Source organism: Sinocyclocheilus anshuiensis, unplaced genomic scaffold (genome assembly GCF_001515605.1).
Source record: "Sinocyclocheilus anshuiensis isolate Anshui unplaced genomic scaffold, SAMN03320099.WGS_v1.1 scaffold137, whole genome shotgun sequence".
Classification (NCBI taxonomy): Eukaryota; Metazoa; Chordata; class Actinopteri; order Cypriniformes; family Cyprinidae; genus Sinocyclocheilus; species Sinocyclocheilus anshuiensis.
In genome coordinates this window covers 204960-228111 of record NW_015537932.1, presented here as the reverse complement: position 1 = coordinate 228111, position 23152 = coordinate 204960, and the positions used below count along the sequence as shown (strand labels likewise).

Sequence of the window (23152 nt, the reverse complement as noted above, 5' to 3'; positions counted from 1 at the left end):
AGCATTAGAGTTACAAATGACCTGCTCTTATCATCTGATTGTGGTTGTATCTCTCTATTAGTGCTATTGGATCTAAGCGCTGCATTTGACACTATTGACCACAACATTCTTTTCTATAGACTAGAAAACGTTGTTGGCATTAATGGAAGTGCATTAGCTTCTCCCAAGGTTTTTTCTCCATTCGGTCACCGATGGAGTTTTGGTTCCTTGCCGCTGTCGCCTCTGGCTTGCTTAGTTGGGGACACTTCATTTCCAGCGATATCGTTGATTTGATTGCACAGAGACTATTTAAACTGAACTGAGCTGGACGATGACATCACTGAATTCAATGATGAACTGCCTTTAACTGAAAATGAGTGTTTACTATTGTCATTTTGCATTATTGACACTATTTTCCTAATTAATGCTGTTCAGTTGCTTTGACACAATCTGTATTGTTAAAAGCGCTATATAAATAAAGGTGACTTGACTTGACTTAAAGCGTTAGGATAGAGCCCCAGTATAAGAAGAGAAGGGTGAAAGTTGTGGTGGGTTTATAGAGGTGAAAATGAGGACAACTGACCGACATCAGATGTTCCTTTACGAGCACTGCTGCCATCCTGTCTGGAGGAAACAAAAGCTCTCTCTGCACAAAACAACGTTCTGCGCCATTTTAGACTGGAATAAGGGTAAAGCGGAGTTTAGAGGTTCAGAAAATCACTACCAGGGGAATTACTGACAAAGCAAATATTCCTGCACTTTTTATTGCATACAGATTTCTCAATGCTTTTACAAAAGCAATAATATGCAACGCAATGTCCAAAGGCAAAATAATCACAGAAAAACACATCGGATTTATTTTATCTGGATTTATTGTCTATAATAATACAGACTGGTTGATATTCTGTTAGTGTATTAGCAGTAGAGTAATAGGAGCCCAGATACATCTAGTTTTTTTCTTACACGTGTTTACACACACTCATATAGCGTTATATTGAATTATTTCATATTCCTCATTCATAGCTCATCTCTTCCTCTCTCTGAACACTGAATGTGGAATCTGTCATGCAATATTGTAATATTAACTTGGGTGCAATATTCCCATCTGATGATCTTCATGCTCAAGAGAAAAGAAACTATTTACATCAGTGTTAACATATTTACATTAACGCCTCATACATGTAGTGTGACGTCCTACTGATCTCTCATCTTGAATGCTCAAATCTGATTTAGATTATATATATATATCAGATTAGGACTACTTTACTGAGACAGCCTATAACATTGGTTCATTTGACATTTTTACTCCTAATAACATGCTCATCTTGGCTACAAAATGCACAGCTAAGGCTTTCGAAGCATATTCTTCCAACAGTTAAAAAACTAAAACATTGTATACTCATTGACATTTGTGTATTATACATTCATAAAAGCAAATAAAAAAATAAACATTAGTAGGCTTCTTTAAAAGATCTCTACATATAACTGAAAAAAAATGACATATTAGTGACTAATTATTCCAACAAAATAAAATCTTTCACAGTAGTGTTTAAAGCTTAAGCAACAGTAGATGCTGACCCATCTCATATTTCTTCACAACCTCGCTCTTAATGTTCATCTAATGCCCTTTCAATCACACACCACATTAGGAGTTTAATGACTGCTATCTGATGCTCTTCAAAGTCGACGTGAAATTGCGTTGCGACCCATTTTACTTCCACACTATGACATTTCACAGTGAAACAAGATATTGAACACAAATAAAATGTGGGGTGGGGCTTGATTTTATCCATCAAAGATGGATTGGATGGTGAAAACTGGAAAATAAACAAGCTACTGTTTGGCAAGAACAGGTTGCAATCTAGCCGTTTAGTTTCTTATTAAAATTGGAACAAAATGTCACAACAGCACCAACAATGCGATTTAATAAAGTAAATAGGGTCGCTTTTGATTTCATGTCGACTTTTGCACAAGGTTTTGGAGGACTAGCGATATGCACAGTGCACAGAAAAAAGGCCTTCACAGTAACATTAGATACATAGCTCTCATATAGATTGATAAAGTCCAATCTAAAGCAGGCTCCTCTGCTGTCGGTAAGGCCAGTTAAAGTAATTTACCCTGTGGTCCATGTGGGCCCATAATGCAAATGACAAGGAAACTGCTCTGAAAGAAGGTGCTGTTCTTTGAGCTCCCGAGGCACTGTGGTCATTTTAAAACCATGACAATCTCTTGGACACAAGACATATCATCCTGGACAGATGCATCTATGATTAGATACATAGTTGAGTTTATACAGGGAGCATTATGACGTGAGAGTGCCATATTCATCTGAAGGACTTTCAGGTGTGAAATACAAAGACACATTCATAAAAGTAAAAGGTGCTTCACATGTTGTACGGATAATGCCAAATTCATTAAATGTTACTGACCTTTGGAAAGCAAAAACGAAGAGAGTAGAAAGATTATTCCAATATCCTACAACCTGGATTATTAGACCAACAGCAGAGATCTTTTGTTAGAAAAAATGTTGTAGGGCTACACGACTAATCGAAAAAAAAAAAAAATTTTAAATGAAAAGGCTGCTTGTCAACAAAACAGAAGTTTTAATGGTTTTCCACGAAAAGAAAAGCTTGATGGTTTAACGTTAAAAAAATTAAGAAATTTAGACAAAAGTTAGTATTGTAAAAATTGTACTGCAAAAATATGGTATTATTTTTCTTCATTTCTTTTAGTGAAATATTACAATAGTAATATTTCATATTTTCTTTAATATTTTATTTAGTAGGAGTAGCAGCAGTAGTAGTAATAATTATAATTATTTTTAAACAAATGTTATTAGTCATATTGCTATATATTTTTTCTTAATTTCTTTTACAGTGAAATATTACACTAGTAATATTTCTTATTTTCTTTCATATTTTATTTAGTAGTAGTAGTAGCAGTAGTAATACTAGTAATAATAGTTATAATTAAACACAAATATTATTAGTCATATTTCTATATAATTACAATTTTTTGCAAAATTGTGCAGCCCAACAAACAAGCATAGCAAACCTGGGAGATTTAAAAAAAAAAAAAAAAAAATCTCACACTCACAATTTTTTGTAACAGAGAGAGAGAGAAAGAAAGAGAGGGAGTGAAAGGAAGAGGGGAAAAAAAAAAGAAAAGAGAAAAAATAAAAAAAAAAATTAAAAAAAAATCGCAATTTGATTTTATTCCGAAACTCGTGCAGCCCTAGCAGAGAAGGTCATTTTCTGCTGACTGAGCTCATGATGTTCAGTTATGCTGACTGAGCGTCAACCACTAATCAAAAATGCACACAACTAGCTAGCTGCATGACATCTTTAACAGTAACAGTGTGTTTACATGCATCTTACAGAGATTAAGCTGACAATGTAAGATCATGAAAACACTTCAACAGCTGTCTCCTTAATCAGGGAAACAGTTTAAGAAAAAACAGAGATGCAAGTTTCTCCCATTTTCCTTTGTTCGGTCAGCTTATTCAACACGTGTCTGCTTACAGACATCAAGACTCGAGAAAAAGTTGCATGAAGCTACATACAATTTTTTAAATCAACTGAAAGCGATGCAGTTTTGAGAACAAGCCTTAAATGCACTGGTTTTGAACTTTTGAAATGCAAATCAACATGTTTTACCGGCAAAGAAATGTGTGCAAACCTGCTGAACTTGGGCTGCTTTTCGGACCTCCTACGTCCGACTGCTACAAAACTGTTCTGAAAAAAAGAGCTATGAAATGTTACGCACAATATAATGCTGCAAGGATGTAGATTTACTGCGATCACTCCAATAACACTGCAAGAAAGAGGCACGAACACTGTCGTATGAATAGAAGCGACGTTCCCTAGGCAAAACGTCATACTGCCCCGAGCGAGCGCATGAAGATACAGCCATCTTCAGCTCTTCAGTAGTACTTTACCTCTCTGGTCAGTATCACAAGTCCTTGAGAAACAGTAGTGATGTTGGTTACGTAAATATGAGCGATTTCCAGTAAGGGCACAAACCCTAAAACGAACCGAAAAACATCCTCGTAAAGGTGAACGGCACAAACGAACGTGAAAAACAAAAGCTAGTGCGTTCTCAGGATTTTCCAGAGAGAAGATTGTGGAACCAGGTGTTTGGAGGCTGTGGTTTCTCTTCAGAGCATTCTGGGATGAGGAACTGGGATGATGTGACCGATGTAGGGCTGCCAAGCGAACCGCTCAAGTTTTCCGCCTCTGGAGAATCCAGCTGCCAGGAACCCTGGGGTTTGTAGCCTGTATTCAAGCCATCGTCTTGGAAGTCGGCCTCGAATTCGATTTTGGGACCCGCGACGGACTGCATTTGAGGCCTGTAACTTCCGCCACCGCACACACCCTGCGAGGAGGTGGGGCTCTGGATGCCAGCGTAGGTGATTTCAGTCTGCGTGGAGCCCACCGAGGCAGTCGAGGAACCGGAGGAGTCCGAGACCTGGTTACTGTGTGAGCCGTCACCGACCACCTGGTTGTAGTATCTCAGCAGGGCCGGTTCATCCGAGTCAGTGTCCACCTCGATGTTGTCGTTCTCAGACTCCTCCTCTTCCTCTGGTACTGGGAACAGACCTTCCTTAGTGAAATCCCACTCCGGACTCTCCACAATGTGGACCAGACTGTGAGGAGAGGGCTTCACATCCAGAGGACCCTAAACACGAACAAGAGCAATGCAATTTGAGGAATCATTTATGTTCGTAGCACTAAGTTGTTAGCAATAGCAATGGTGATTCCTGTCTTAGCAACCACTACTCAAGAAAAGCTTTACCTGTGGGGAGGACCAGTCTCCAGGTACTTTAGGTCCAGGGATTTCAGGATAGAAAGCTTTCTTTACCCTGGAATTAGATAAATAATACAAAACCATCAAGGCAACACATTAATAACTGATTTACACCAGTGTTGTTACATTGTATGTGTTGTATGTTAACTAAAAACGAAAAAAAATTTTAAGTTTTAAAATGTAAGTTAATTGAAATAAAATATACATTTATTTCAGTTTTTATTTAAACCTAATTTTCTTTCAGTTTAAGTTGAAGTACTAAAATTAATAAAACTAAAACTGACATAAAAACAGACTAAAGTTAATTTAAAAAAATCTAAATTAGTAAAATTTAAATAAAAGTGGAAAATAATAATTCAAAATATGAATAAACACTACATCAGTATATTAATGATACTAAAAATAAAACTGATTTATGTGGATCAGTAAGACTGAAAGAATACAGTCTGTTGTAGCACAAGTACTGTAGAGAGAAAAAAAATGTATTTCATTTCAGTTAGTTGCCAAGGCAACACTTCTCATTTTAAAAGTAGTAGTTTTTGAAGTACTAAAATTACTAAAACTGAAAAAAAAACTAGTGCTGTCAAAATTAATGCATTAACGCAGGTGATTCATTTTTTCAGACGCGCGCTCCAACTTCACCTCAGCGCCAGGCACTAGTCAAACCAGCGCAAAATTAAAAGGTACAGGTGATGAGGAGCTTCAGTAGAACTGCGGACAGATGAGATGTTGTCAGGCTGTATGTCAGTTAAAAAACTATTTTCCTGTCCTGTCAACTGTTATACTGTGCTCGTAACACATGCTTGTGCTCGTAAAGCATGCAATGTCGTAGATATGTCGTCAGTTAAGTCATGAAGTTACCAAAACTGTGCATGTAAGTATTTGTTATATATGAATCACATTTAAGAAAATGTCTCTGAAAACTGTCCTGGAGCAGCAGCACTGTCTCTCTCATCAAACACACCCCATTCAACTCATCTGCTCTGAAAAAGTAATACGATGCGTGTCAGATCTGCGTCATGTTCAGCAGCAGCAGCCAAAATAAGCTAAAGTTTTATGTGAAGATTGTTTTAAGTGCACTTAAATTAGAAGTTATTTTTTTAAAGTCTAATAAATGTTCAAATTGATAGCTCTCATTTATACTGTAATGTTGAATGGCTATAGTCAATGGTAAAATATTAGGGGGGAAAAAAACAATTTCCTAGAGACATCAGTAGTATTGGTATCAGTGGTACTCGCCTTCAGTCATAAAAAAGATGCCATTAAACAAATATTAAAAATATACTATCTTTATGTTGTTTCTACATTAATTTGAAGATTGAATGTGAAATTATTGCAATATAAAAGTATAATTAAAAACTTTAATGTTAGGTGGGATTAATCACGATTTCATTTTCTTTTAATTGATTGACACCACTAATAAAAATTAAATAGACATTAAAAAAAAGTCATAAAATCTTCCAACAAAAAATGTTAAAATAAAATTGAAAATGCAAAATACAAAAATACGAAGAATAAAATAAAAACGGAAGTACTACAAATACTAAAACTGAAATAAAAACTGATAGACAAATGTAAAAAACTTAAACTACTAAACATTAGGGAAAAAAACGCAACAAAATGACAAACTTTAAAATTAAAAGACAATATAAAACTAAAAAATTCAAATTTTAATAATTAATAGATCAGTAAGACAGAAAGAACACTGTCAGATGTTGCAGGTCATACTGTGAGCCATTTAGGTTTCATTGATTTAGTGGGTTTTTTAAATTATTTAACTTGATGGAAATGCTATTAAAGTACATTAATAAAGTCCTACCACTCTCTCTTCTTGTAGCAGCAGATGCTGATGAGGATGAGACAGCAGAACATGATTCCCAACGGCACAAGAATGCCAACAAACAGCATGTCAGCTGCTGGATGAACAGAGAAAGGAGAAGTTTAGGTGAACTACCTACATAATCTCATTTGTTGTGCGCAATATCAAAGCAATCTGAAAAGACAAAGTCACTAGTTGTTCTATTTAAAGTAAAAAAACAAACAAAAAAAAATCCACCTACAAAGTAACAGTAATATCAAATATAAGGCTATAGTCAATGGCAGAATTGTTAAAAGAAGTCTTACTGTCCATCTCCATTTTAATGGCCACAGTGGCCCCCGCGTCCTCCCCAGCTGAGGTGTAGGCCTTCACTACGAACTTATACGAGCTCAGAGACAAACCTTTCACCCTGTACGACTGCACTTCAGGATCAGTGATATTAGCTAGAAACACAAACACACAAGACTATTATTTCAATATATAAACTATGTGATTTACATAACTACAATTATTTGCTTATATATACATTGTATATATATGTATATATACAGACACACATATTTCTGTTATGTGTGAAAGTGCTTACCAATGAGATCCAGATGTGCAGCATTTGCCAGGTAGATGGTGTATCCACGTATGAAGCCTCTCTGCTGTTTCATATCGGTGGCTCTCCAAGACAGCAGCACATCAGAGCCAGTCTGATTGGGTGACAGCTCACTAACCGACTGAGAAGGAACTACAGAAGATCCAGCCAAAGAGAGAGACACATGGAACAGATTCACATACAAACCATCAAAAACAAATTCTAGACTGTGAGACTATGCAAAAATCAACAGAAGTGGTTTATGTCATTTCACATCATGAAATCAAAATCAGAGTTTTGTGGTTTTTAATCCACAAAATATGTGAGTGCACTCTTATAAATTGACAAAATAAACATTGCATGCTCAGGTTACTTATTAATTATTTGAGTAAAATAAAATGCTCTCTAAAATTAAATGTCCTCTGCTCCTAAGCTATAAATACCTAAATGTTCATACTTTCTTGTTTTGTTTATTAATAATAATAATAATAATACTGTCTGCAGTTGAGCAAATGCTCCCCTTTACCAACCATCATGCGGATATAAAGAAAGTGTTTGTTTTATTCATTGTGTCCTTTTTGTGCACATGTGCACAAAACATGCTTTTGTTCATCCACATGTACAGTACTATAAACTATATCAAAAGAAAGGGACAGGCTCTTTTATATTATATAGTATTATTATTATTATTATTGTTGTCATTATATTGCTATATAATTACATATATAATTTTTTGCCAAATTATGCAGCCCTACAAACAAGCACACCAAACCTGGAGTTCTGTAGTTTTTTGTATTTTAAATGGTAATTTATATCAGAAAATCATAGTTAGATTAAGTCGTTGGATTAACTTTTCCAGTAAATGCATGACCATGTTATTCACATAAGCAACAGCTGTTCATTTTAAATAAAGCTACCATTTACTTGCCAAAGCAAATGTTTAATATTTAATATTTTATCAGCAAGTCCTGTTGACAAGTGACCTGTAAGCCGAGAAATGTTGTGGAATTTACGATAAAGGCCCTACTGTATGTGTGAAAGCGCCTTATGAGCGGTGAACAGCAATGGTTCTCTTACTCATTTCCTGCGAGTATCCCTGCCATCTCTGCAGCAGCAAAGGAGCGCCGGTAGAGAGAGAGTACACGGATACGGTGTACCTCACTCCTGCCACCAGAGAGTCTGAAATCAGCAGAGACTGATAATCAGTGAGGTGCACAGAGAAAACACGCAGTCGTGGTGTAAACAAAGCATGAAGAGACGCAAATTCCAGTAGGTTTCCACTATGTGTGCTATAAAGTAACCCCAAAAGTATTTGGACACTTAAGTCACACATTTTAAAAATGAATACCATTGCATCAGATGACAAATTATTAAAACAACTGGCATTTATGTTAAAGAAAGCACAAGAACTGACTTCAGAGATCCATTAAAACACCTGCTGATTCAGTAACAGTGAGTGAAGATGATGAAGGAGAGCGAAGATAGTGTAGAGAAAAGATCTTGCAGCATTTGAGTGCAGACGTTTTAGTATTTTATTATCTATGCAATGGCATTCAGGTATTTTTAAGTGTCCAAATACTTTTAAGAATCACTGTATTCACTAAAAGAACTTTATAAAAGTTAAGAGTCAACCACACCCCCCTAAAACGGCTCGTTCTAACGCGCCCCCACATATCTACGTCACTATGTGGGAATATTTGCATACTGCGCCAAATGTGCACGCAAAGGAAGAAGGCGTGGTTTCAGTAACCGCGTTACATTTCCGACGAGTGCTTGCGGTGTTCGGCCAATCACAATGCACTGGGTCAGCTGGCCAATCAGAGCAGACTGCACTTGTCAAAGGAGGGACTTTGTAGAAAACGACGTGTTTGAGAGAGGCGGGGCATATAGGACCTACAATAGTGTACAGTATTTGAAAAATAATGTGTTTTTTGAACATTAAAGCATGTCAACATATTCTGTTACACCAAATACACAAAATAATGATCTTTAAAAAAGCATCATATGACCCCTTTAAAATAAAATATTTTTGTGCAAGAGATAAATCACTTGTAGATTAATTTAAGACTCACCTGAGTTCACTGTGAAGCTGCTGTCTGATTCTGGAAGTTTCTTCCAGTCAACGGGGCAGAGTCCACTGCAGCCAGTCGGGAACCACTCCACCACGTACCCGCTGCTCGCATTGACATTAGGCTCCCAGGAGAGGACAAATGATCCATTTGTGCCGAGCAGCTCAGACACAGACAGCTGGGAATCTACAGGAAAGGAAAATCACATTGACAACACAGAGTTTAACACTAGTCTGAATTAGCTGCCTTGTTGTTTATTACAGCTATCAATGGATTAAAAGAGTTAACTGCGATATATAACGATCAGTACAACAGTTCCACTAAAAAAAACTTAATTAACAGTTATTTACTTATTTAAATTTCATTTATACATAAAATAGCCATTAAGATTTATACATTCAGCCATTAGATGGTGAAATACTGTTCAAGTAACTTAAAGGTTTTGACAATTCTGACCAGTCAGAAATCACACAGAATAAAGTGAAACAGTTTTAATGTCAAAATAGCCATGTTCAATTTTTAATGCCAATGGCACTAAACATTTATCTTCAAAATGCATTAACTTTAGCTGCTCTATTTGTTTTTTAATAAATGGGTTCTTAATAATAACAACAAAAACAACAATAATAATTATTTTTATTACATAATTAAACATGTGTAACAATTTAATAATAATATAAACATACAATACATACAATAAAATTACTTATTAAAACTACTTAAAAATATATGAATATACAAATATAAATACATTTAAATATATTAATTTATAATGGGTGTTTTAATTATTAATAATGATAACAACAACAAAAAATAACACACAATACATATATATACACACACACACTGTATGTGTGTATATGTATGGAAGTATAATAAATATATTAAATCTACTTATAAGTATATTAGCATATAATTATATTTATATAAAGTTTATAAAAAATCTTTATAAACGATGTAATAAAAATAATAATAATATATATAATATAATAACCTATAAAAACGTCAAAAACACACAAAACAACATTTTAATAGTCTAGTTCTAGGAAATGTTCCATGCGCCCTGTACCTGCTCTGTATGCTGGTGTGGTCACAGTGGAAGGCTGAGAGAGACCAGCTGGATTTCGCGCTGCCACGGCAACGGTGATGTCACTACTGTTGTTAAGGATGATGGGATAGCTAAAGTTCCCAGGAGGAAGAGAAACTGTTGTCCAGCCGTCTTCCTCTGCTGAGCTCTGAGAAACCTCGTAGCCGTCTAACGCACCATGACTTTTTCTCACAGACAGAGGCTGAATGAAACGAGGCACATGGCACCATGTTTACTTAGAAGAATAACATGTTACTCAGTTTTACGGCATCAGTCACATTTCCTATCCTAGATGATGGCAAACATAAAGCTGTTCTTACTTTCCAAAAAACACATCCTGTGTTACTGCTGTCCATCCACATCCAGACATCAAGAGCATCAGGACCTGAAAACATACTTTGTTACAGATCTATATAAAGTTCATATATAATAAAAATAAAAATAAGAGGAAAGGATGTAGAATAGCAAGCTATGAAATGACACAAGCTTAATGTATTGGAGTAGCTTTGATTAAACTGTAAATATCGGAGCTGTTGTATGTGGTGAAGTAACAGACAAAGTAGACTGACTAATTTAGATTTATTGTGTAATTTTCTGCGAGTTAATTTAACCACTCACGGTCCATTTTAGTGTGGATCCTGTAGGGGCCGCTCTCATCACCCCACTTCCAGAAACTGTGCTTAGAGCCACAGCGTAAAGTCACAGTGTAGTCCGAATCTGGCCACAAACCTTCCAGCACCACAGAAGATAAACCTGGACCACCGTAGTTACGCTACAGACACAGAGAGAGAGATAAATATCAGCTGATCACCTTAGAAATCAGTAGCCATATATTACATAATAGTTTTCCTACATTCAATAGGTTATATGATGTTTTTGATTGGTTAAAATGTTTTTTGATGAATGCAATGAATTACAAAACATCATTTTCAAGATGGCTTGAGGAACAGTTTGAAATGTGCATCAAAAAAAAAAAAAAAGAATGGGGAAAATATTTTTTGCAGTAAAAGGACAAGGTACCCAAAATTATTGTAATAATTTATTAATCTCTCATATTATTCCAAACCTGTACAGTCAGCAATTTTGAATAAATCTATCTATCTATCTATCTATCTATCTGTCTATCTATCTATTAGGGGTGTAAATCAGATGGTTCTTCACGATACGATATCAATTCTCATACCCAGCGATACGATATTTGCCGATACCTCAAAAAATTCTACGATGCGATTCAGGAGTATATCGATCGATATATCGATATTATGATATTATATACCTATTTTAAACAACCATCTACATTTTTATTAACTCACAAATGCAACCAAAATATATAACAACGATTTATCTGAAATTTTCACATCCTGTACCTCAATTGGGACATTCACAACTAAAAAAATAGGCCTACACTTTTTTTTTTTTAAATAATAAAGAAAATAAACAATTCTGGCTGCTATGGGCTCAGTGCTAAAATCTTTTCTACAGATAACCAAATTACAAGCAATTAGTGGTTAAACCGATCGTAGTTGATCCGTGATCCGTATGGACCAAGCCCCACGGTTCGGCACGCATGTGATCCGTGGATTAATTGCAAAATTTAACCATAATAGATAACATAATAGAGTATAAGTTTATCATTTGTTCGTATTTACACAAGCAAGCGAATTTTAAACAATTCCAGAGAGAAAAGGCGAAAAGGAACTCGATTAGTTACTTGCGCGCTGTTCTGTTCTCTACACGCACATGAAGCACGCACACGCGTTTCAGACGGCGCATGAACACCGAACTGAATCCTCTTCGTTGTATTTATCTATGCTTGTAATTTGTGTATTTGTTCTTATTTTTACTGGCTGTTCTCTTGTCTCTTTAATCATGTTTAAACTTTCTTAGTTAATCTAGAAGTATTTGCTGTGGTATCAAAGAAGTACTTCACTTTAAGTAGTAAATGGAAAGCAAGTTAAATTGAAATATTTTTCTTTTCTTGCTGATCCGAAAAATGATCCGATCCGTGGGTCAAAAACCGTAATGTGATCCGAACCGTGAGATTTGTGATCCGTTGAACAACTACAAGCAATAGCAGAAAATAAATACAATAGAACAAAGACACAAGTTCAATAAACAGTGCTTTTCAGGTTTTTCAGCTCAGTCTAAAAGAAATGTTCAGGTACGCTACAGAAATGAAATAACCAAATATAAAATAACTGATTTGATGATTTATTATTAGTTTACTTTCACTTTAAGAACGAAAGCACGGATTTAATATACTGATACACATGCCTTTTCTTTCTCAACGGTTTACGTTAAGACATATGCCTAACCAACTGTGTTTACTAGGATATTCGCCAAAACGCGCATTTTGATGTAATTTTGTCTGTATTTATTCATCCATGCACAAAAAAGTGGAAGAGAGCTCAACAGCTTCGGGCAGTTCTTATATCGAGTCCTGATACCTGAACGCATAGGCGGTAATGCATAGACGGACATTATGTGAAAATGTGGACAGTGCCAAAATAAAGGTGCCTATTTATACTACAGATAATGATATTTTACGTGTGGCATCGATGCATCGTATCGTCAGACATCGTATCGATGTATCGATCCATATCGATGAATCGTTACACCCCTACTATCTATCTATCTATCTTTTAATGCCATATAAGCAATGGCTTGGCAAACAGTAACAATTAAATTAATTGTATACAAAAATGTAACAATATTAATTCACAAACACACATAAACAAACAAATAAATAAATTTAAATGACTAAAATCTTTAAATTTGATATTTGATAAAAATTAATACTTAGGAAAATACTTAAGAAACTATTAATGTAATTAGAAAAATATTGAAAAAGAGCACGCATGAATAATGTTGGGTCCTATGAAATCAGTTTTATTTTTTCCCAAATTCATTTTTATTTTTTCCAAATTCCGTTTTTTTTTTTTGTTTTGTTTTTTATGGACTCCACTTTGATGGTTAAAATAAATTTTAGCAATCAAAAAGCATGCCTAATTAATTTAAATCATGAAACCTATAGATGAGTAACAATTTATAAAAAGTTTAATAAAAATGACACCTTTAGGGCCCTAATAAAATACATTTTATTTTTTCTCATATTGTTTAATTTTTCACCAAATTCTATTTTCCGTTTTAATTTTTCTAGATTTGTGCTTCATTTTCTGAAGCCATAAAATAGGTTTATGTAAAGAACAAACAGAAATTTAAGTCAGTATTCAAATGCATGTGCACAACCTGGGACAGAGGGAAAGATTTTCAGTGAATTAATAAAATTTACAAAGCTACTGTATTACTTTGGGCACTTTTTATGTTGTTCTTGAGTTTTCTGAGAACAAGAATCATGCAATCTTCTGTCTTGATTTGTCACGATCACTTAATTCTCTCTAGATCTTCACATAAAAGCTGTTTTCTGTTGATTTTTGTTCCTGAGTAAATGTCAGTAAATGATGTTAGAAGTTTCATTTTCGGGTGAACTATCCCTTTAACTCCAAGACCACACAAAAAACAAACAGGGTTCTGGGAGCTGAAAGTTGAGCAGTGAACTTACTGTGCTGGAAAGTTCATGGGTGAAGAGCCGCAGCTGGCAGACCATCTCCAGCTTTTTATACGCCGCCACAGACCAGCTCCACTGCAGTGTGGCGCTCCACGCCTTGACTTCAACCACTGTCACATTCGCTGGAGCCAACAGATGTACTGGAAGAGAGACAAAAACATCACAAGAGTTCTCAGTCATGAGAATATTAAGACACTCGCTCTGACTCTATTTATAATGTAGATACAGTATATGCATTGAAACGGAAGATGCATTGAAAATGCGGTACCGCGGTCAGTGAGTTGGGCCGAGTCAGTAAGCTGGACTGTTCCAAGAGGATTTCGAGCCACCAGAGTCCAGTTCTCCTCCCAGACCTTCGAGCTACACCACCATGTCTTTTTTTCATTAGCCTCCAAACAGTCCCTGTGGATAGAAAAATGGCTTATAAAATCATATTCATTATTTAATCATATTCAGACATTCATGAATTCATTCAAGAAATGGTACGATAATTGCATCAAAACATTAATGGGATTCTTGGATTAGCAGTAAACATATACATGACACAAGTTAATAACAAATATGAAGCAGTATAACTGTTTTCGACATTGATAATTATAAGACATGTTCCTTGATCAGCATATTAGAATAATTTCTGAAGGATCATGTGACGTGGAGTAATGACTGCTAAAAATTCAGCTTTGCATCACAGGAATAAATTACATTTCAAAATATATTCAAATAGAAAATTGTTATTTGATACTGCAATAATATTTCACAATATTACTGTTTTACTGTATTTGTGATCAAATAAATGGCAGCCTTGGTGAGTTTAAGAAACTTCTTTTAAAAATATTTTGAAAAAAAAAATCGTAATTATTCCAAGCTTCTGGTCTAGCCGGTAGTATATGTATTTATTATTATTATAATAAATAATTATTAAATATCTAATATTAACTTCTCCATAATCGCAATAGTTAATATCTTAATTGTTTCTAATTTAAATAAAAAACATACACACACACATACATATATACAAAATGATATTTATGATATTGATATAATCTTACCACAAGAAAGAAAAAGGTATAATAATTTAATTAGAACACTAATGGAATTCTTGGATTAGCAGTAAAAATACACACTGCATTACACAAGTATCCTTTTCCATCTCATTTAATGTGGTTTGCTGTTTGGGGATCTTTTTATGTTCCGAGGACATTACGGTACCAAGAGCCAAATGGGACAGTGTGTGCGGTCAGTGGTTCTTGTGTAGTGTGTTTCTTGCCTTCCATTAAGGGTGTATTTAGTGCGGCTGCGCTTCATTCTCAAGCGAGTGTCTCGTCCTTTCTTCCAAGAACATTCTGCGGATGCCAGGTCCCGCGTCTCGCAGACCAAGCCCTCATCGCCCGGCGGATCTACAGCAATTACATACAACAAAGCCACATGCAAGTCGCTCTTTAACACTGCACAGCAATCATCTAGTGCCAGTCATTATGATAAAAATGAACACTCAAATTTTCTTGCTTTCTGAAGTCGTATGTGCATTTTACAGTGCTGGATTGAAGTTTATTGAGCTTATATATCATAATACTTTAGCAAACTGCTTTTAAAGATAAATACCTAGTAGAAAAACTACAGCCACTTTCATTCATATAGCCTTTTTTTTATAAATTGCAAACAGGACCCAATGTTTGGACTCAATTTGTGGAAAAAAAGAAACAGAATATAAAAATAATATGTCCAATTATTTAAAAAATAGCATTTTTCCTTTGAATTAATTATATATACATACATTACATATATACAAACTGTTTTAATTAATTGAATAAATATACACATACATACTGAGGTTCAAAAGATTGGGGTCAGTTTTTTTTTTTTTTTTAAAGAAATTAAAATTAATACTTTTATTCAGATTTTTTTGTTTTGTTGTTTATCAAAAGTGACAGTAAAGACATTTGTAATGTTACAAACAGCTTCTATTTCAAATAAATGCTGTTCTTTTGAACTTTTTATTTAATCAAAGAATCCTGAATAAATTTATTCACAGTTTCCACAAAAATTTAAGCAGCACAACTGTTTTCAACATTCATAATAATCAGAAATGTTTTGTGAGCACCAAATCAGCATCTTCGAGTGATTCTGAAGGATCGTGTGACACGTGGAGTAATGATGCTGAAAATTCAGTTTAGCATCACAGGAATAAATTACATTTTAAAATATATTCAATCAGAAAACAGTTATTTTAAATTTTTATAATAATAATAATTCACAATATTACTGTTTTTACTGTATTTTTGATCAAATAAAAGCAGCCTTGGCGAACATTTACTTGTTTTTTTTTTTTTTAATCTTACTGACCCCAAACTTTTGAATGGTAGTCTATGTAAATGTATTAAATGTATGATAAAAATGTCTTTATATGGTAATATTTTTGTATATTAGAATTAAACTCACAGCCTACAAACACCACAGCTCCTGTGAGGGTCAATCTTTGGGAAAAGCAGATCACGTTGGTGCCCGTGTTGCCAGATGCTGGCTGGTTGGTTACTGTGATGGCATACGTTCTTCTGCTCAATCGTGTGGCATTCATTTCCTGACGCCCGTACATGATTTCTTTGAAATCTTCCTTCTCCTTAACAATACAGCAGAAGCTCATGTTACTGCCCACAGGAACCATTTTATCTTGGGGAAACATATAAGACTCGGACTTCACAGGAATATCCGACCCTAGAGACAAAAGGATGAGATTTCACAAGTTCAGTGTATGGTTTAAATAATGACTTAAATGTTTCTTAGAAGAGGAAGTATTTTCTAGTGCATCCAAAGAAACAGATTATGTCCTTACCAAGTATAGTTTTCAAAACAAGAACTCCAAACGTAAAAAGAAACCTATATGGTACGAAATTAGATCGCTGCCATTATAATCAACGGATGTGTCTGCATTTAAAGGCCAGTTCCTATTTTTGTCACACTGCACATCTACTCCAGCGACTTTAGCTTCCCTGTCTGTCTGAAGTAAAGGGTTTTAAATGCCATTTTTATGAATGAACAAATAAAACTATAAATTTAAATCACTTCTGACTGTCACAACAGAAACATAAAGACGGGATTACATTGCTTTGTATGCTAAAATAAGTTCCCAAAACAAGGGCCACAAAGTGCTATGTTTGCTCGTGGGCTGGTTTTGAGAAAGCTTTCAAGACCAGCACCATTTCGGAAGTGTTTTGAGTACCTGGAATGGTCTGAAGGGGGCTCCACTGGCTGACCGACAGCTGGTTTCGTGCTCTGATGTGCACAGAAAGAGAAGTGCACTCCAAGGGTAACGGAGAGTGCCAAGTCCAACTATGCAGTCCTGTCACAGGATCTGCTTTAACTGCCACCGTCTCCTACAAATTAAAAGAGAAAATTGACATTTATGCATCTGGCAGATGATTATATCCAGAGCGACTTACATTGCGCTCACATTTTATCAGTTCATGCACGCCCTGGAAATCGAACTCACGGCTTTGGTGTTGCTAGCGTGAAGCTCTACATTCTGAAAACCAAACAGCTGTATCGATTCTTCACATCAGCATTCGCAACCCAATTTACTTCCATATCAATATTTAGTGATAAGCGTAGGTCGGTACATAGTTTTGTACTTTGTCTTTTAGTTCAATTTTCAAGTAATTTATTGCTTCAAATCAAATGCACCTTCTTAGCTGGCTGGTTTGGTCCATGGCTTATAATTTTAAAACAGACTTTTTAAAATCCCTATGGGAAAAATTACTAAAAAATACTTCCAGAATCAAGGCTGCTGAAAAAGTGTACTTTTGCAATCTTTGGAGTTGAATGCGAGTTTGCAGTGGATTGTGGGTGATCTGCTTGTGAGTTCTTCTGACCAGGACATAGAGACTGAAAGTCAAATTCGCTCTTGTGAGCATCTCAAAATATCCCAAAATGCTTCTTTTTTTTTAAATCGTTATCAGCTATTATTGCCGGAAACTGTTTTACATTAAGTTTCTGTGTTAAATATTGAAGATATATTTTTAAAAGTCTACATTACCTACAACAGCAGCTTAAAACTATGACTAAACAGCTTGATTTGGGCTATTGGTTTACATTGTTTTCCTGCCAGCCTAGATGAAATGTCGGTTCAAAAGCGGAGCAAGTTATTTCTTTTGAAATTAAAGATTTGGAATAACGTGCACATACTGATTTCATGATGACTTCTGAATATTCTGCATTAGATCTATCAACAGTCTGTGGCATGTTGTCGATTACCACAGGAAGTCATATCGACTCGATCCCTCAGTTAAAAGGGAACAGTAATGCAATTACAATAAAAGGCCAGCAGACATTATTTTCTGTGGTAATCAACATGATGTCGACAGATTTGCATTTAACCCTGACAATTCCTTTAAGGGTCGACATGCAATAATAAATCATCCCAATATGAAAAGGAGACTTTGCAGAATGGAAAAACTAACATTGACCAAAAAATTCCAAAACAAGTTAGATATGGGTGTTACTGCTATCATAACATGTATGTCTGAGCTCTTTAAGTCACAGTCAGTGACTCATACGAGACAGGAAAACACTGAGCGGAGAAACTGGTTTCAGAGTATTTGCATTTAATCTCTTGTTATTGAATTGAAGGTGGAACCGTATTGTAATAGGATGTTCCTGAAATGATTCCCAGTGTTCAGTGCTTTTTGACACACATCCAAATGCATATTTCAACACAACACAGATTAACAGCTGAAATGACAAAGGCAGAGATGTAAGAGCGCTTACATTCAGCACCACATTCATGAGCTCGGTGTGGAAAATCTCCAGGTCAAAAAGCGACGAGTCACTCTGCCATCTCAAAGAAAGAGTCTGTGCAGGTAAATCAGGATTTGAGGTTAAACCACGAGGTACAGGAGGTTCACCCAGACCTGTAACATTACAAGGAGAGATAAGGAGACATGACCAAAGGATTCATTTCATTTGTTAAATCCTGGCATATACTTGTAAAGAATTAAGTAAGCCTTACAGTGTACAAAATTCTATCAATTATGATGGCTGGTGGTCAGATGGTGCAAGGTTTCAGAGGAACTAACAAGAAGTTTGAGAGAGTTTGATGAATAGCTCCTTTCAGTACATGCACTACAGTTCTTACTATTATTAGTTATTATAAAACAGTTAATTGTAATATTATTTCACAATATTACTGCTATTGCTGTATTTTTGATTAAAAAAAAACTCACTTGACCCCACACTTTTGAATGGAATAAAGTGTATCAATACATTTAATTGTGGGTGACTACCACTAAATTAAACCAGAGTTACGACACGTTTCATTAATGTCACATAATCCATGTTAAACCTGGAGTGAGAATTCTCAAAAACGTCTTGATCAATCTTGATGACACTCACCGTTCTGTGTGAGGGAGCGTTTGACACCGAGGCTCAGCAACAGAGCCAGAGTCACCCAGCCCTGCATACTGACCGATCCAGAACCGCTTACAGAAAGAGCCAAATACAACTCCTAGACCTACAACAAAACACAAAAACTATTAAAGATGGAAATTAAAGATTAAAGATGGAAATCAGATTTATGTCAATTCTTATATTTGTAAAAAATATCTCATCAGGAGAGTTAAATATAATCTGGAAACAAAAATCAATAATACCTTGCAATTGTGATACTGAATTTGCAAATACCGATGAAACGGTATTTTTTCTCAATTAATTTTTTTTCACTAAACATTTTTAATGGCACAAACGTTTAGCATAAATCTCACAAAAATATGCTGTGGTCCAATTTCACTCCAAAACCCAAAGAAATTTAAATAGAAAATTACTGCATAGAGATAACAAAGCCTGTTTTTAGGACCATTATGTTTTTTAGGACCATTAACACATTTTCCCTTCCAAATTCTCTACCATAATCCATCTGAACATTCATATTATTTTTAGTCTTAAATTTAGATATTTTTTCCTTATCCTCTAGATTTACCTTAAAGGGTTAGTTCACCCAAAAATGAAAATTCTGTCATTAATTACTCTCCCTCATGTCGTTCCAAACCAGTAAAAGCTTCGTTCATCTTCAGAACACAAATTAAGATATTTTTGATGAACATTTAATAAGGTTAGGGGGAAAAAATGACAATTTATAAACATAGTGGGAAATGACATCTGTTTTGTTACATACAGCAACTCATTTTAAGTTAACTATTTCTTCCTCTTTCCAGTCACAGAGCACTTTATTTTGGGAGTTGTTTAAGTGACAGAAAATCTGTAACTTAGTCCAGATTGGGGGAATTGTAATGTTTAATAATTTCTTTTATTATGTAAATAATTTTTGCATTGAAATTTGCATAGATTTTTGTTTGTATATGCTGTCAATTATAGTTCTTAGAAAGAAAATCGGAATTGGCAAAATTCGGTATCGGCAGGTCACACTTCCAAAAAATCGGAAATCGGAATCGGCCAAGAAAATTGCAATCGGTGCATCTCTATTAGTAACGTCTCTTTTTCTACAGCCTTTACACGATTTTCCCGCTTGTTCACTTTCTCTCCTCCCGGTCATGAACGTAAATGTCCCTACAAAATGGTCTTTTAGGTGTTGATTTATAAACCGTTAATATCACACAATTATCAACAGTACTTCTCACAAATCTCTTACTGCACCTTACACCTGGTCTCCAGTCCTCACCTGTTTTTTCAACCATAAATCAAGACAAAAACACCTAACTGAGATTTCTACCATGACATGCTCTTAGATCAACAGCAAAATTAAACTGGTATTCTGGGACAGGCATTAAGATGACAGGCTTTACTTGGGTGGGCCGGGCCGCACAGGTATATTAAAGGCCACCCAAGTATATTTGGAGAAACATGTTTGCTTTTATTTTTATCTGCCCGAAATAATGAAACCATCCGCGATCGATTAACTAGTGGAAAATCTCCCCTCCGCCTACACGTTTCGTATCTGCTCGTTCTGTGTGCGTGAGAACGGTTTCAGACTGCTTCAAAGTGATTCTCAAATCAATGAATAGCGCACATTTATGCCAAGCGATTGCTTATGAACTCTGCTTATGAGTTGATGAATTATGACAATGTTTACTTTATGACCTTTATATAATATGTTTTAGACTGTTGTAAGAATGCATATTTTATCTCTCATCTGAAGGATCAGCCCGCAATAGTATAGACATTTCAAAATAAGAGTCCCAGTGTATTTCGGGTTTGTTTATAATTAAGTCACACAATAAGTTTTTTCCTTTTTTGGGGGGTGGATTATTGATATTGTGGTTACACAATAAATTGTATTTTATTTCATTTCCATTTAACTCATAGAAAACTACTGTAATTTCTGGCTGGGATGCTTCCCCACAGGAAGCAAATCAAAGACCATTATTTGACATTATTCAATATATAGATTTTACTAGTATCAGTAAAATCTGTGTCCCGTTCACTGAGAGAGAAACTATATGACAAAGCAAGGAGAACTCTACCATTTAAATGCTGTAATTTTGTAATTTACAATGCATGATATGAGTATGTAATTAAATGTAATAGTAGCCTATGTAATTAAAATTGATTTCAATAAATAAAAATAGTTAAAAATCACACATTATTTGTAATTTGTCACATGTATACCATTTTTGTGCCATGGGTATAGAGGATTTTCCACCCGACTACCACTGCAACTATATTTCAAACCTGTGGGAAGCACTGGGTGATTTATATCCTGTCCCGTCTAATGTCACAATTTTGTTTAAACAGAGAATTATGTTAAGTTAACGCCAGTAAAGTATGGAGTACTACAAGGATCTGTCTTAGGCCCTCTGCTATTTTCAATATACATTCATTGCATCCCCTTGAAAATATTATTAGTAAAAATGGTATTAGTTAGCATTGTTATGCAGATGATATTTAGTTATATAGGCTATTTAATTAAGACCAGATGAAATTTCTGAATTATTTCAGTTAACTGAACGTGTTAAAGATATAAATGATTAGATGACAATTATTTTCTATTAAATTTGGATAAGACAGAGATATTACTTATTGGACCAAAAACCTGTACACAGAAGCTCTTAGAATACAATTTGCAACTAGAAGTATGTACTGTTACTTCTTGCTCTACAGTCAAAGACTGGAGTGTTTATCATTCAACAACTTGATTTTTGAAAATCATGAATTTACATGTTACAAAACAGACTTCTTCCATCTTAGTAACCTCAAGCTACGGAACGTTACCGGTTTCTGGTGCAGAGAAGCTAGTTCATGCATTCATGACCTCTAGACTGGATTATTGTAATGCACTACTAGATGATGGCTATTCTGCTTTCTCAATACACAAGCTACAGTTAGTCCAAAATGCAGCTGCTAGAGTTAGTACGAAAATATGGTCAAGAAAATATGATCATGTCACCTCAATTTTTTCATCTCTACATTGGCTACCTATTAATATTCCTCTGGTCCTAGAGCTTTTTAGATGAATGCCTAAACTTTTTGGGTCGGGTAGAATCTGTGATTTGGGTATGTAGAAACATTAATTATCTGTGAAGCGGTTTTAAATATGTATTGTGAAACGTGCTATACAAATAAGTATGAATCTAATTTAATTTTAGGAGTGAAAATCTGATCAAACAAGCTCTTTTTTGTGTAGATATGTTTTCAGGTGGTAGCATGCCATTCATAGTTTATTTGATAAGTTATCTGATCAATCAAAATAACTAGGGATGCACGATATTGGATTTTTGACGATATCCGATATGCCGATAATTTTCAACTAATTTTGGCCAATAGCCGATGCCGATATATAATTATAATAACTATAAATAAACTATATGTTAATCACTGCATTTTTTTTTTCAGAAAGATAGAAAGATGCAGTGGTAACCTTAACATTTTATTTTATGATAACATTTGTAAATGGTCTAAAGCAAAAGAGTTGTAAAAATTATGAAAATATTTTAGAGCTCATAATTTGTTTAAAAATATATAACATTACACATTAACGAATAAATCAGTAGGTATATATACAATTATTTAACTTAAGTGTCATGTTTGTGATTTTTTTTGTTCATGTAAGCTATAGCTTCTGACCTTTAAATCAAAACATACTCATGATTTTATGACATAAATTACTGCTTTATTTAATCAGAAACAGTATAAATGGTATTTGTAATGAATATATCAGTACATGTAAAATTATTTAATTTACAAGTGTCATGTTTGTAATTTTTTTATTCATGTAAGCTATAGCTTCTGACCTTTT

At 34.7% G+C, this 23152-nt stretch overlaps 1 protein-coding gene across 2 annotated transcripts in view; it reads right to left on the bottom strand.

Annotated features, from left to right (window-relative positions):
- Nucleotides 1-3162: 3162 nt before the first annotated feature.
- The window catches only part of LOC107658266 (leukemia inhibitory factor receptor-like), a 26038-nt gene continuing 6048 nt past the window's right edge, over nucleotides 3163-23152 (bottom strand). The window contains exons 2-18 of one of the 2 annotated variants that reach the window (XM_016446757.1): nucleotides 19297-19414; nucleotides 18673-18815; nucleotides 17129-17282; nucleotides 16351-16623; nucleotides 15179-15308; nucleotides 14180-14313; nucleotides 13906-14051; nucleotides 10962-11115; nucleotides 10664-10728; nucleotides 10326-10545; nucleotides 9260-9442; nucleotides 8265-8366; nucleotides 7191-7340; nucleotides 6910-7047; nucleotides 6605-6701; nucleotides 4774-4840; nucleotides 3163-4656 (exon numbers count right to left, since the gene is read on the bottom strand). In XM_016446757.1, coding sequence (XP_016302243.1) covers nucleotides 4078-4656; nucleotides 4774-4840; nucleotides 6605-6701; nucleotides 6910-7047; nucleotides 7191-7340; nucleotides 8265-8366; nucleotides 9260-9442; nucleotides 10326-10545; nucleotides 10664-10728; nucleotides 10962-11115; nucleotides 13906-14051; nucleotides 14180-14313; nucleotides 15179-15308; nucleotides 16351-16623; nucleotides 17129-17282; nucleotides 18673-18815; nucleotides 19297-19363 — 2802 coding nt within the window. In that variant the 5' untranslated portion in view covers nucleotides 19364-19414 and the 3' untranslated portion in view covers nucleotides 3163-4077. The remainder of the gene's footprint in view (nucleotides 4657-4773; nucleotides 4841-6604; nucleotides 6702-6909; nucleotides 7048-7190; nucleotides 7341-8264; nucleotides 8367-9259; nucleotides 9443-10325; nucleotides 10546-10663; nucleotides 10729-10961; nucleotides 11116-13905; nucleotides 14052-14179; nucleotides 14314-15178; nucleotides 15309-16350; nucleotides 16624-17128; nucleotides 17283-18672; nucleotides 18816-19296; nucleotides 19415-23152) is intronic. The other variant, XM_016446766.1, reaches the window with a different exon arrangement.